The following is a 14,282-nucleotide window of genomic DNA, read 5'->3' as shown; positions in this document are numbered from 1 at the left end:
AAATGGGAGTCGCCCTAATCCCTTCAGCAGGGTCAGGCTCTACTCTCTGTCCATTCCAGGTCCCAATCCTGTTCCTGGGATCGGGAATTGGCCTTGCTCTTCTTGGAGCACGGGTTCTACCTCTAACTCCTCTCACCATTGAGTTTCGAAGAAAAAAGTTGAAAAGAAAGGGAAGGAGTTCAAATTCGAAGAAAAATAAACTAAAATCAAAGGAATTTACCTTAATCTGAAGCGAAAGTTGCCGATTTACGAATTGGTAGTGACGAGTCTCAGTTTCTAAGCTTAATGCTCGGGGAATTTGCGAAGTTTTGACGCGGGTTCTTGGGCTCTCTCGAGAATTCTGGGTTTGTGTTGGTGAATAAGTGAGGAGAGATGACGCGCCTCTAATTATATCTCCAGAAATGGGAATTCTGGGAGTCCGCGTTTCAATTTCTCTTAAACATCCCACTAAGTAACCGTTAAACACACGACCTTGCGATTAAACCACCCATTATCCGTCCAACTTCCACAATTATTCGCCTTAACTGTTGTTATCTCATTAATTACGGTTTAAATTCAAATTTCTTGGATTAATTAAATCATTCACTTCCCTCCTTTTCTGATTAATCAAACCCGACCCGTCATCCTGCCAAATCGGGTCTGGGGGGCAAGTTGTTTGGATCCAATTTAGTCCAATTGGGCCTAGTCATTAAATGATCCAATTTAAAGCCCAAGGTCACGGTTCAACTCTCCAATTATACTAAAGTCAAAGATCAGTCCTCAAGGCAAGTCAATTGGGCTAAGGCCCAACTTCTCCATATATGCAAAGGTATAAAAGTCATCAATATTACATTTGTACATTCATTCAAACAAAGCCTCAAGCAATCAATTCTCTTGCATATCATTCTCTTTCTACACACTGTACTGACTTTATCATCGGAGGGGCCTTCCTCGGCAACACCCCCGAGGCTAGTTTACGTGTGTTTACTGTGCAGGAAACCTTCGGCCCAACATCACTTGGACCGAATCCAGTCTTCTCCACTTCATCGGACCTTCGACAAGGTCCCATTATTTTCACCCGAAACATAATGTAACAAACCTTCCAAAAGATGCAAATGTTGATCTAAGATAATCCAAACTGAAATCCTCAAACAAAAAATAATTGATATTTGGATTTAGTGAAGTTAGGTTGTTAATCTTTATCTTAATAAGAAGAACAAAAAAAACTCAAACTAAGCCACCGCCAGAAGTACATTACACATTGAACTTTCGATCTCTTTCTCTCTCCTCTGTCACTCACTTGATTAACTATTGAATTAATTAATTAATTAATTAATTAGATTCTTTCATTTCCTTCAACTTTTTTCACATCACACTTCACACTCATTACTCCCCACTTTCACTCTCATCATATCTGCCCTTCTCCCTTTTATCACTCACTCACTCACTTCCCTCCTTAAGATCTGCTTCAATCACCCTTCATAAAAAAGAGCTCTCTTTTTTCATCAGGTAAATTCTCAATCTTTTTTGCCAATTTCTATTTTTTCAATCATTCTTTGATTTGATCTCAATGTTCTGCATTTACCCAGATTGTAGATTTAATTTCCAATTTTGCACTTTCTTTTTTGAAATCTGAATTTGTGGGTCATGATTTATTTCCTTAATTTTTTTGGAAGAATGTAATGTAATGAATCTGGGTTTTTTTGGTTTGTGATTTGTGTTGAGTTATATTGTAGAAAGATGTAAGCTTGATATGAAATTTGTTGCAACCTTATATGCCCGTAATATAAAGATCGTACCTTTTTGCCGACATTTGATTAGCAATTTGTAGATATTTGCCGTAGCTTTTAGAGATTAATATAGAAATTAATGTGATGGGTTAAGTTCAAATCTGGGATTCTATGGTTGATTAGCCTTAATTTTTGTACAATTCTGTATAATTTGGTAAGCATGCTTGGAAAGGAAGGGAGAGTGACTTCATATAATATAATTTTGTATTTGTATCACCTTTAGCAATTGCCAATTTGATTGTGCTCTTTGTATATATGTAATCCTACATCATTGTATCATTTGTATGTAGGTGAATATCACCATCAATCTATGTTTTGTTGGGACTTAGGACAAAATATTGGGGTTGGGTCAGATCCGAGTCTGTGTCCTTGAGTCTTACCCAATTTTGATGGAGAGTTGTGTATTTGTTTCGGTCGAACTGAACCAGCTAAAATGCTAAATGCCTTGATATGTTCTACTTGTTTGGGTAGTTTTTAGTTGAAAGGAAGAGTTTCAAAATTTCAATAAAATGGATATTAATCTAATAAAAGTAATATCTGAAAGCTAATGAAAGAGGGCTTGGCCTATTTTTTTTTCATATGTGAATTCTCTACTTATAGCAAGAAGGAAAAAGAAAAGAAAGCTAATGTATGTGTTATCATGTGTTATGCTGAATGTTTATTATTGGTTGTTGATGGATGCTATTTATAAGCAGGTGATTGCATTGTGATCTTTCTTTGGAGTAGGGAGTGAGAGTCCAGCTCGCCATCATGACCCCCAAACATGGTGGTAGATCCCGAGGGTCCATGTCGATATTTATTGTGCTCGGACTTTGCTGTTTCTGTTACTTACTAGGAACTTGGCAAAGAAGTGGCTTTGGCAAGGGGGATAGTATAGCCATGAAGATGTCAAAGGTGGCTGATTTGACAGACTGCGGTGTAAAGTCAGATTTGGATTTTGAACCTCACCATAAATTTGTTGGGACTTTTGAGTCTTCTGAGGTGATAGTTAAAAAGTATGAGGTATGTGATGAAAAATACTCTGATTATACTCCTTGCCAGGAGCAGGACAGAGCTATGAAATTCCCAAGGGAAAATATGATCTACAGAGAGAGACATTGCCCCCCAGATGAGGAAAAATTGCGCTGTCTTATCCCAGCACCTGTGGGATACACAACTCCATTCCCCTGGCCGAAAAGTCGGGATTATGTTTACTATGCTAATGTGCCTTATAAGCATCTGACTGTTGAGAAGGCTGGCCAACATTGGGTAGATTTTCAAGGCAATGTATTTAAATTTCCTGGTGGTGGGACAATGTTCCCTCAAGGTGCTGATGCTTACATTGACGAGCTTGCCAGTGTAATTCCGATTGCAGATGGTACTGTTAGAACAGCATTGGATACTGGCTGCGGGGTGTGTTTTCTTTCCTATCTTGCCCATCCCTTTTCTTTGTGTTCCCCTTTTCATATATGCTCTCTTATCATGTTTCGTGATTCTTTGAACTCCAATTAAGAAATTGAAAAGCATTTCATGTTTTCCTTTTCTCTGGAACGTTTGAGCATTGATAATCTTTTATTTGACTAATTGACCTAGTCCTTATTCCTTTGGGGTGGTTGTCTGTTGTACTTGCTTGCCTTTTTGCTCTTTTGCATCTGGTATCCCATTAATTAATGTGAATCAGCAGGAGACATTAAAGGAGTACTTTAGTCTCAGTTTAAACTCCTTGGCAAGTAGTAGTGATTGGCCTTTAGTGAACTTGATCTTGTTAAAATTTATCACTTTTGATATAGTTTTTTGTTAAAATTGAATCAGCAGGAGACAATCGTTTTTTGTTTCTCAAGTTTTCTAAAGGCCATTAATACAAATATGTTTTATTCTTTTTTTTTTTTTCTTTTTTTTAAAGGAAAATATGCTTTAGTCATTTCTAACTTGTTAGCTTGTTTGAACACTGATTCTCCTACTTCTTGCACATTGCCTATTAGTATTCCCATATTAGTTGTGGACTTGTGGTTTTGTGATATCCATTATTCCAACTAGCGCACTCCTTCATCAGAGCCTCTAAACATAGCAGATTGGACAAGGCAAAAAAAAAAATTAATACCCAGTAGATGTTCTGTTTCCACTCTACACTTACAGCCTGAATTGTGAATAAGCCTGTGATTTAAATCAGATCAGTTGACTAACAATGTTTTTTTTTTTAACAGGTTGCAAGCTGGGGTGCATACATGCTGAAGAGAAATGTGTTGGCTATGTCATTTGCACCACGAGACAATCACGAAGCTCAAGTGCAGTTTGCATTAGAGAGAGGAGTGCCGGCAGTTATTGGTGTACTTGGAAGTATATATCTTCCATATCCCGCAAGGGCCTTTGATATGGCCCAGTGCTCCAGATGTTTGATACCATGGGGAAATGATGGTAAGTACTGGAATTGATTCGGGAGATATTGTTGTTGCATGTTGTTGCGCCTTGTGTCTCATTTAGAAAAAAGAAAATTGCTAAAAATCTTGGGAAAATTAAACTCCATAAATCTATTGATTTTTTTACTAGAGAAAATTAAACTCCATAAATCTATTGATTTTTTGAAAGGCTCCAAAATGCTTAACCTGTTCAATTTTAATACCTTCTTTGACTTATCTGACATTCGTTCTTGCCTGCATACAGATGGGAAGTCTCTGATGGAAGTAGACCGTGTTCTGAGACCTGGTGGTTACTGGGTGTTGTCTGGTCCTCCTTACAATTGGAAGACATATCATAAAGTATGGAAGCGTACAATAGAAGACTGCAAAGCTGAGCAGAAGAGAATTGAAGATTTGGCTGAGTCTCTATGCTGGGAGAAAAAGTACGAGAAAGGAGATATTGCTATATTTAGAAAGAAGATCAATGCTGAATCCTGCAAACAAAAGCCACAGAATGTCTGCGAGTCACGAAATCCTGATGACGTCTGGTTAGTAGATCTTACTATTGTTTCAATTCTTGTGGTTGGGTTGTTAGCACTTAGAAGCTAGGCATGTAGTATGCTCACGCTGGAAAAATCCTTGAATGCCAATCGTAAGCTACTAAGAATTGATTGTTTCCTTTGTGGTTTAAAAGAGTTTCGCAAAGGACATCAATCTCTTACGAAATGGTGTAAATTCAAACTAGTAATAAGACTTTTATTGTGAGACAGAATGATTATTTGCTCTTTATGAAGTTATCTTATGTAACCGAAAATTATAAATGATGCAGGTACAAGAAAATGGAAACTTGCGTGACACCTTTCCCTGAGGTATCAAGCTCAAGTGAGGTTGCTGGAGGCAAGTTGGAGAAATTCCCTGCCAGACTTTTTGCAACTCCTCCCAGAATTGCCAAGGGGTTGGTTCCAAGGGTCACCGAAGAGTCATACCAAGAAGACAATGCAAAGTGGAAGAAGCATGTCAAAGCTTACAAAAACCACAATAGATTAATTGGAACAACCAGATACCGCAACATAATGGATATGAATGCAGACCTTGGTGGTTTTGCAGCAGCACTTGATTCACCCAAGGTTTGGGTTATGAACGTTGTGCCCAATATTGCCGAAAACACTTTAGGGGTGGTATATGAAAGAGGTCTTATTGGCATATATCATGACTGGTATGTGAGATGAAATTTGTTTATTTTGTTCCTTTTAACATTTTGTATTATCTTTTTTCTGTATATAACGACTATTTTAAATGTGTTTGTCATATACATGCTGTTATAATATGTAATTATCTGTTTTTCTAGGTGTGAAGGTTTCTCTACTTACCCAAGGACATATGACCTGATTCACGCTAATGGTTTGTTCAGCATGTACCAGGATAAGTAAGTCTCTTTTCTTTACTAAAAATATTTTGGTTCTTCATATGTTAGCACCACTTTTTTTATCCGTTTTCTTCTGTAAGAACTCAAACCTTTTCTGATTTGGATCTTTGATGGAAAGTTGGACCATATACCTTGTTACTTTTACGTTTGTAAATTGTAGTGTGTACGGAATATATCTAAGGGTTGGTCAGTCAGGGAAAACTTCTTTCTTTCTTTACTTGCTCTGTCTAAAGTAAAATGTTTATTTTGTTTAGGTGTGATTATGAAGATATTCTTCTGGAGATGGATCGAATCCTGCGCCCTGAAGGTGTAGTCATCTTCAGAGACGCAGTTGACCCACTAAATAAGGTTAAGCAAATCGCTCGGGGTATGAGGTGGGATCTCAAGTTAATAGACCATGAAGACGGTCCGTTTGTGCCTGAGAAGATACTCTTTGCAGTTAAACAATATTGGACTGCCGGTGAAAAGAACAGTACATCAAGCAGCCAATAATTCTTTCAAAGATCAAAGAACCGGTATGTCAAAGGAGAAAAGGAAGGAAGATGTCACCAAGATGTTAGAGCTCTTAGTCGGATCACTTTGTGGAATCGAAGGTGAAATTCTTGGCATTAGAAGGTATTTTTGTTACATTATTTGATGTTATAGGTAATTTATGTTGCTTTCGAAGAAATGTAGTATTTAGGTGGAGAAGATGTAATTTTGTGGGAATAGAAGAGTTGTAAAGAGCATGACCCTTGAGATCATGTGATCGATCTCTTGCCTAAAATCCGGTTTAAGGTATCCACTCGAAGTATAGCTTGATAACACAATGTAAGCTACAAGTAAAAAAAATCATAATGATCCATGCCTAATTTATGTTCTTCCATAACTATAGCCTTTATATGCACGATCCTCCTAATGTATCGTCTCTCTAGTCTCAACCTTCTCGTCTCTCTTGTCAATTTGTTTTGTTCTTTGCATCGTGGCTTAGAAAATTGACTCTGAAGAATCTGTTCTTAAGTTGAATTCGAAGTGTATTGTGCTTTTTACATAAAATTCGTTTCAGACTCTATTACTTGACAAATTACACGTTCGAAAACAATAATATAATTTCACCAAATAATGTTATTTATAACTCCCAATTGAGATTAATTTGCACCTTCAAAAGGCTATGAACTTACACTAATTGTCTGTCTTTATGAATATCAGCACCTAGTCCTTGCAATTTTTCAATAATCTTTGAATATCCTCTTTCAATATGATGAATTTCGCGAATTTCAGTTTCACCTTCTGCAAGCAAACCTGCAATGACTAATGCTGCTCCAGCTCGTAAATCAGATGCTACAACACTTGCTGCTGTAAGCAAAGTTGATCCTGTAATGATAGCTTTTCCTCCTTCCATCCGGCAGCTAGCATTCATATGACATAACTCGTCAATGTGTTTAAAACGCTCTGAGTAAATTGTATCAGTAATCGTCGAAGATCCTTCTGCCTGTGTCATCAACACAGAAAACGGCTGCTGTAAATCTGTTGCAAAACCAGGGTAAACACTTGTTTCTATATCAATCGCCTTTAAGTTTTTAGATTTCGGAATGAAAATGGAGTCTTTGCCTTCTTGGACTTGAACACCCATTTCGCGTAGTTTTGCAATCAAAGCTTCCATATGAGACGGAATTACATTGTCGATTGTAATTCCATCTCCAACAGCTGCTGCCATGATCATGAACGTCCCTGCCTCAATTCGGTCTGGCATAACCGTGTGCTTTGTCCCATCTAATTTCTCAACCCCGTCAATGCTGATGCTATTTGTTCCTGCCCCTTTGATTTTTGCACCCATCTTAATAAGAAGAGATGCAACATCAACAATTTCAGGCTCTCTTGCTGCATTTTCGATAACAGTTTGTCCCTTAGCCAGAACAGCAGCAAGCATGATATTGATTGTTGCACCAACACTAACAACGTCTAAGCAAATTTTTGCACCGTGCAACTCATCAGCGCGCAAATAGACTATTTCTTGTTCATTAGTCATCACTTGTGCTCCTAGGGCCTTAAAACCTTTGATGTGTTGGTCAATCGGGCGTCCCCCAAGGAAACAACCGCCGGGTAGCCCAATCACAGCATGTTTGAAACGGCCAAGCATGGCACCCATCAAGTAATATGAAGCACGAAGCTTTTTAACATTACCACTTGGTAAAGGCGTGTTTACCATACAGGTCGGGTCAATAATCATCTTTCCATCTTTAAACGTTACTTCTCCGCCAATTTCTTCCAAAATCTTTTTAAGCATCAACACATCGGAAATGTCTGGTAAGCCCTCGATTTCTACAACAGAATTGGCTAGTATTGATGCAGGAATTAATGCGACTGCACTATTTTTCCCTCCATCAACTCTAATGGCACCTGATAAGTGATTGCCGCCTTTTATTTTATACACATCCATCATTTCGTAACCATCTGTCGATCCCATTTACCTGAATTCGATTATTAGTGATAAGTTTAGTTCAAAGGCAATTTAATTAAACTTTGTTCTTATTGAACAAATCATCAAACATTTTATCATTACTAATATATACTTCGTATTAGGATACTCATATAAATAGCCATATCTCTAACAATTCGTTAAACAATTGCCAAACGAAAATAAAAATTTAGGTACGTAAGCACTTCACGAGAAACTATGGGACATGCTATATATAACATATTAACATGACATGCATACCATCTTGCAGTAAACCACATAGGTCATGCAACTTGTTATGATTAATTCTCTGATTATCAATATTGTAAAATTATAAAAAGTGGATATTAATAAAATATATATTGAAACGATTCAATCAAGATTCCACATGATTATGTTTTATCTTATCTATAAATCACAAAAGACAATCAGAGCGTATTATGTGAATAGTATAAAAGTCAAACGGTGTCAATTATAAAAACGGAGGAAGTATTTTTTAGCACAAGAAAAATACTTGAAAATTAAAATACAAAACCAAACTCCGTATTATATTACGGAGGGAGTATAAAATTAGGCTAAACGGAGTTGGCAGCCGACAATAGTTTGCATGACATGCATGTTGCATCCAATAATCATCCATGTAAAGACAAAAGCTTGCATTGCATTATGTACGTGACTTTTTTTTGGTGGAATGTACGTATGTAACATTTCTTCTGTCTTCTTAAAATTTTAATTAACAATTTGTAGATTAACATGTTTAACAAACTTTATTTGACCGCACCTTTAATTTCTTTAATTAGCAATTTGTAGATTATAAAAAGTTGATGATATATTTATAATTTGCATTTTGCAACTAATCCAATAACGTTTTACATGCGTAATTTTTTTAAGGTTTTTTTGACAAGTTTTAAATGCATAATAACATTTATATATTACCCTTACCCCCCTTAATCTTAATATTTTGAATTTCAAATTTCACAATTTAGCTTAATTTATTTACTCACTAAAATATTGATTGATAGGTGAACATCAAGTGAATAAAATTATAAAACACACCCTAATTCTTGTAGCAACAACGTAAACCTCTCCATTGGATAACAACATGCTTTTATAAATTTATATGCCTCACATAATAATAGTGGCGGACCTAGAAATTTGACAATGGGAGGACAATTTCGATAATTCAACTAACATCAACCCATTTTTTAAAAAAAAAACGGGTACACAATACAAATGATTCGGGTACACAATAATAATAAGAAATAAACTAAATCACAAATTAATTCAAAAAATGATTTCATAAACATAATTACTCATAAACTAATTCTTTAATTTTTTTATAATCTAAGATAAAAAATTAGGAAAAAATCAAAAAAAAAAAAAAAAAAAAAAAAAAGAACAACCTGACATGTAGAGGTGTTTCATTCACCTCACATCATTTCCTATCTCCACAAATTAGTTTGTACGACTTTTTCCTTAAGCAATAAAATCAGCTAAGGGTATGTTTATCCCAAAACCGAGACTCTTAACTCAGACTCTACCACGTCAGCTTTCCACTAAAGTTAAATTATTTTTTAATTATAAGACTCATACCAGACTTTCTCTACTTTTAACACATTATCCCAAGACTCACTCCAGATTCACTATTTAAATAGCTATTTCTTTTATAAAAAGTAACAACTTTTTTGAGCTAATGAGTTGGCAACTCTTTATTGGCCAACAAAAAAAATCAGATTGCTTTTTGTAAATTTGTAGAGTCTTAAGATGAGTTTTATAATCCAAAACTCATCTCATAGTCTTGCACCACTTTATTGCAAAAATTATATAGTCTTGTATGTGAGTCTTGAGTTTAGACTCTAATCAAGACTCACTAATAAACTCACCCTAAGTATAAGATTTCAACAACAACAACAACAAAAGATTAAGGGAAATTCTCTTTGGTAAACCTCTAGTTTTTAACATTCTCAATGGTGAATTGTAAAAAAAGTTATTATCCTTGGTAAATTTTAATTAGTTATAATATTTCAATGGTAACATTAAGGAAATTATAAGCCTAACCCTAGTTAACTAAACACTTAATGACTAAATTGACCCTAATCTTAAACTCTAGTTTTCCTACCAAAAGCGTTCAACCACGAATAGCTCCTCCCTTACGCCGGCAACCCTTCTCCTAGAATCACCAGCCTTCCCAGCCCCTCATCCTCCTCCTCCCTCGCAATCTGCTTTTCGTCGTCTAAATAAAACCCCACCCAAAAGTGGTTTTTGGGTTTGATGTTCGTTTGTTAGAGTGTTTTTTTGTGGGGTTTAAGGTTTGGTGGGCGGTTTTAAGGTGGGGGAAGGGGAGGGACGCCATTTTCGAGATCTTGGAAGGGATGGGGGTCCGATTCAAGAACTTAACAGCTCGTTGATTTCGATCATATGACCATATGATGCGCGAATTTGGTTTAGAACTTAATGCCATATTTACCATTATCACAATTTGAAAGAGAAATTGCATAAATTAACCAACAATTCATTCAAAATTGCAGAAGAAAATATGCTTTTAGAGATTCAATTGGGGAGATTCAAGCTAAATTCTGCGGATTTTTTTTAGGAGTAGAGATTGAGGATTTGAGGGACGTCGACTGTTTGTTTGGGGAAAAGGGTACGGTGGTGGTTCATAGGGATGGAAAGGTGCGAAGGGGTGGGGAATTGGATTGAGGATTGGTGGCAGGTGGTGTTGCGGGCTAATGGAGTGAGAGTTGGTGGCGGTTTGAAGGTGGTTTGGTGGTGTGGCTGAAGTGGTGTAGCGTACAACAAGGTGTGGCAGTGGCTAACTGTGGTGGCTGAACTGGTGGTTTTTCGGTGTTGGCGTGAGGCGATGAATGTGGTGGTGGAGAATGTAGGTGGGTGGTTTTAGTGTATTGTGGTGGTTGTTGAAAAGGTGAGGAATTGAGGATGAAGATGATGACAGGATGAAGATGATGAATTGGTGATCTTGATGATGATGATGAGTTAAGTGAGGATATTTTAGGAATTTTTATTTTTTTATTTTAAAAAATGTTAACCATGATTAAATATTAACTAAATTGCTTTATTAAGTTCACCGTTGAAAAAATATAACAAATTAAAGTTTATCAAGTATAATAAGAATTTTTACAATTTACCACTAAGAAAAGTAAAAATTAGAGGTTTACCAAAGAGAATTACCCAAAGATTAAACACAAAAAAAGTTTATTTTGTCAATTGCCTAATACCTTCAAATCAATCTTGCAATTGGTAATAATTGGCTTTATAAAATCTTATTCACACTATACGAAATCACTATCAAATTCCAATCAAAATGTAACAAATTTATCATTTAAAGCATCCAAAGTAATGAGAAAATATATAATTAACATGAAAAAATTAAAATCAACACACAATAACTTAGCTAAATTTGATATTTTCAACAAAAAAATCAACAAGAATTGTAAAATAAAGGTAATTATGCGTACATATAATATTCCAAAACCTAAGGTTTGGCAAACATACCGGAAACAGAGGGTTTTGACTGGGGTTTTCGTTATCCTCAGCTTGTTACTCCATTGAATTTTGAAGTACAAGAATTTTGATAGAGATAAACTAAGACTAAGTAGAATTCGTTTGTGATTTAATTTGCAGAATTTCATAAATTTCTTCAGGTGTTGACGCCTTGACGGTAGTGGCGCTGTAGCGGTGTTGCGGCTAGAAATCCAGCGGTCGGTGACTCGGTGGTGCCGTGCTCTTGCGGTGGTCGGTGGTGCGCGATCTTCAATTTCTCTTAGGTTTTTGAATTTCAAAGCTTTTCTCTTTCCTCCCTTATTTTCTGAAAATTTTTCTCTTTCCTCCCTTTTTTTCTCTTTCCTCCCTTTTTTCTGAATTTTTTTTCTCTTTCCTTCTCTTCTTACCCACGTGCTGCTGATTTCTTTTTTTTTTTCTTTTTTTTTAATTTCTCTGATTTTTTTTTTGAAAGTGGGGGACAATGGTTCCCCCCTGTCCTCACGTGGGTCCGTCCATGATAATATCCAACCTCATACTAAATTAAGTATTGTATAATACGAATTTACGTTAATTTATTATAAGACCGTCAATTTAAGAAGGTAACTTTAACAATTTTTAATGATAACTTTAATCCTTCTTAATGTACCTTTAATTTTTAAATTGTAATGAGTTCGTTTGATTATACTTCCTTCTCTTCTTCAATAAGGTCACAGAGTGATTAAAATCCCTCTTCATTTGGTTGTGCTCAAAGTCAAATCCAAAATTCTTAATTTGTTCTTTTTAATTAAGTCTCCTTTTGCATAGAAGAATATAACTTTTGCAAGAAAAATTGGTCTTTTAGTAGTAGCTTAGACGGCATTGTTTCTTAGTTTTAAGTCCGCGGAATTTTCATGTGTAATTTCTAATCGAAACGTGTTTTGAAGGATAATATGATTAATCTAATAGATTATAACTTTATAAGTGATAAAATTTATTTTAGAAAAATGAAAACTATTGTAGTATATAAGGGTAACTTTAACTTGTCTTATAATAAATTAATAAAAGTCCGTCCTAATAAAAAAAATTTAAAAAAAACTAAGATTATTTTTAACTATTACGAACATTTTTTTTAATTAATTTACAATTTAATTATTATAATCATGCATGATAAAAATATATTTGTGTTGTGAAAATATGTTAGCTACTAGCTAGTAAAAAAAAAATACCCATTTAAGTTTTAATTTCATTTGTTTTCTTAAACTGTTTGCAATTATTTCGTTTCTTTTTTCAAACAAAATCATCAGTACTCCAACATGCATGCATACTAATTAAATTTTTGTAATTATATATACAAATTTACTACAATAGAGTATACATGAAAGAAAGAAAACTTTACTACTCCGTTTGAAAAATCCTTATTTACTACTTGAAGGTTGTCACTTGAATATTACACGTAAGTATTAACCCTTCTTTACTAGCAAGCAGGGTGCTCAAATATATCGCTGCGAAAGCCCTTACACAATATAATTTTCTAAATTTCCATTCAAAAAAAATCCAAAAAATTTGTTTCTTGAGATATAAATGTAAGGATTACATTAAAATGTAGCAATGCATGCAAATATTAATTACAAATAAAATTATAAAATGTTATAAATTTAAAATTATACGAAGTACGTACCAAGCTAACTAAAGAAATGCAGATCAGAATTTTACCAGAAATGCAAATGTATAAAGGATTTTAGCTTCCTTTTTGAGTAGTATCCTTTTCCTTAATATTACTAATAATGGAGCTGAGAATTCGAAGAAATAATGTAAGTTGGGGTGTTATTATTTAATACACCCTCTTACACTTTGATGCCTTACTTTTTATAGTATGAACAAAAGATTAAATTAATATATTTATGCATGTGGAATTTTTCGAAACACATCCAAATACCGAATGACTCAAAAGTATGGGAAGGGGGGCATAGTGTGAATTATTGTGGATTATAAAATAATATGATCAAGAAGACAAGAATCGTTCTTGATATGATCTTCATATATAATAATTTAATGTATTTTTGTTATCTTTATCTAGAATAATATCTTTATATGCACATAAAATTAACGAGTTGAGAAGGCATTGCGTTAGTTCGGACTGACGAAATTTAATATCCTCAATTGATTTGTTGATACAGTATGATATCCTCTACTAGCTGGATAATATCTTATATTGGCTGTATGATATATCATGGCTGGATGTATGATATCATATAGCCAAGATCCAGTCATGATATCATGTAGCCAATAGAGGATATCATCCATCCAATAAAGGATATTATAGACACAATCCTAAATGATATCATATAGTCAATAGATCGAGGGTATCATCCGGCCATGATATCATATACATATAATCCAGCCAATAGGATTAGCATCCAGCCAATAAAGGATATCATATAACCAATAAAGAATATCTAGTCAGTAGAGGATATCATCCACCTAATTGAGAATATCAAATTAAATCCACATTTCGTCAGTCCGGACTGACAATTTGTGTAAATTAATTATAAGCCTATTCTTATATTATATGTTACCTCCATTTCTGTATAAATAGTAACAATAAAAGAATTTTTTTAATTTACGAAGTATATGTCTTATAAATAATATATCATTATTGCAACTATATAGTAAAAAAATGAAGATAATATATTAATGGTATTAATCAACGTGTGAATGTATACAACTTATACGAACTTTACATGTATACAACGTTGATTGTGCATGCAGATGAAAGGAGGAATTTAATTTATTGG

The 14,282-nt window shown here is 34.7% G+C and overlaps 2 protein-coding genes across 3 annotated transcripts; one reads left to right on the top strand and one right to left on the bottom strand.

Moving 5' to 3' along the window:
• The first annotated feature begins 1,272 nt into the window (after positions 1–1,272).
• LOC110730232 (probable methyltransferase PMT14) lies at positions 1,273–6,927 on the top strand. 2 transcript variants are annotated; one of them, XR_002513013.1, is made up of 8 exons: positions 1,273–1,488; positions 2,465–3,161; positions 3,953–4,163; positions 4,410–4,692; positions 4,974–5,360; positions 5,493–5,570; positions 5,825–6,185; positions 6,831–6,927. XR_002513013.1 is itself a non-coding variant. In XM_021910014.1 (7 exons), exons 2-7 carry the CDS (start codon positions 2,520–2,522, stop codon positions 6,060–6,062), a joined length of 1,839 nt encoding a protein of 612 aa, XP_021765706.1. In that variant the 5' UTR covers positions 1,273–1,488; positions 2,465–2,519; the 3' UTR covers positions 6,063–6,483. The 2 variants fall into 2 exon arrangements, 1 of the variants encoding a protein (XP_021765706.1); XM_021910014.1 differs by lacking the exon at positions 6,831–6,927 and having other exon boundaries at positions 5,825–6,483.
• On the bottom strand, positions 6,727–11,878 carry LOC110730033 (UDP-N-acetylglucosamine 1-carboxyvinyltransferase 2-like). The gene is made up of 2 exons (XM_021909813.1): positions 11,521–11,878; positions 6,727–8,020 (listed from the first exon to the last, which is right to left on the bottom strand). Exon 2 carries the CDS (start codon positions 8,014–8,016, stop codon positions 6,727–6,729), a length of 1,290 nt encoding a protein of 429 aa, XP_021765505.1. The 5' UTR covers positions 8,017–8,020; positions 11,521–11,878.
• Between the last annotated feature and the right edge of the window lie 2,404 nt (positions 11,879–14,282).

This window comes from Chenopodium quinoa, unplaced genomic scaffold, assembly GCF_001683475.1.
Source record: "Chenopodium quinoa cultivar QQ74 unplaced genomic scaffold, ASM168347v1, whole genome shotgun sequence".
Taxonomy (NCBI): Eukaryota; Viridiplantae; Streptophyta; class Magnoliopsida; order Caryophyllales; family Amaranthaceae; genus Chenopodium; species Chenopodium quinoa.
Note: the sequence above shows the minus strand (reverse complement) of the source record. Positions and strands in the feature narration are given on the sequence as shown.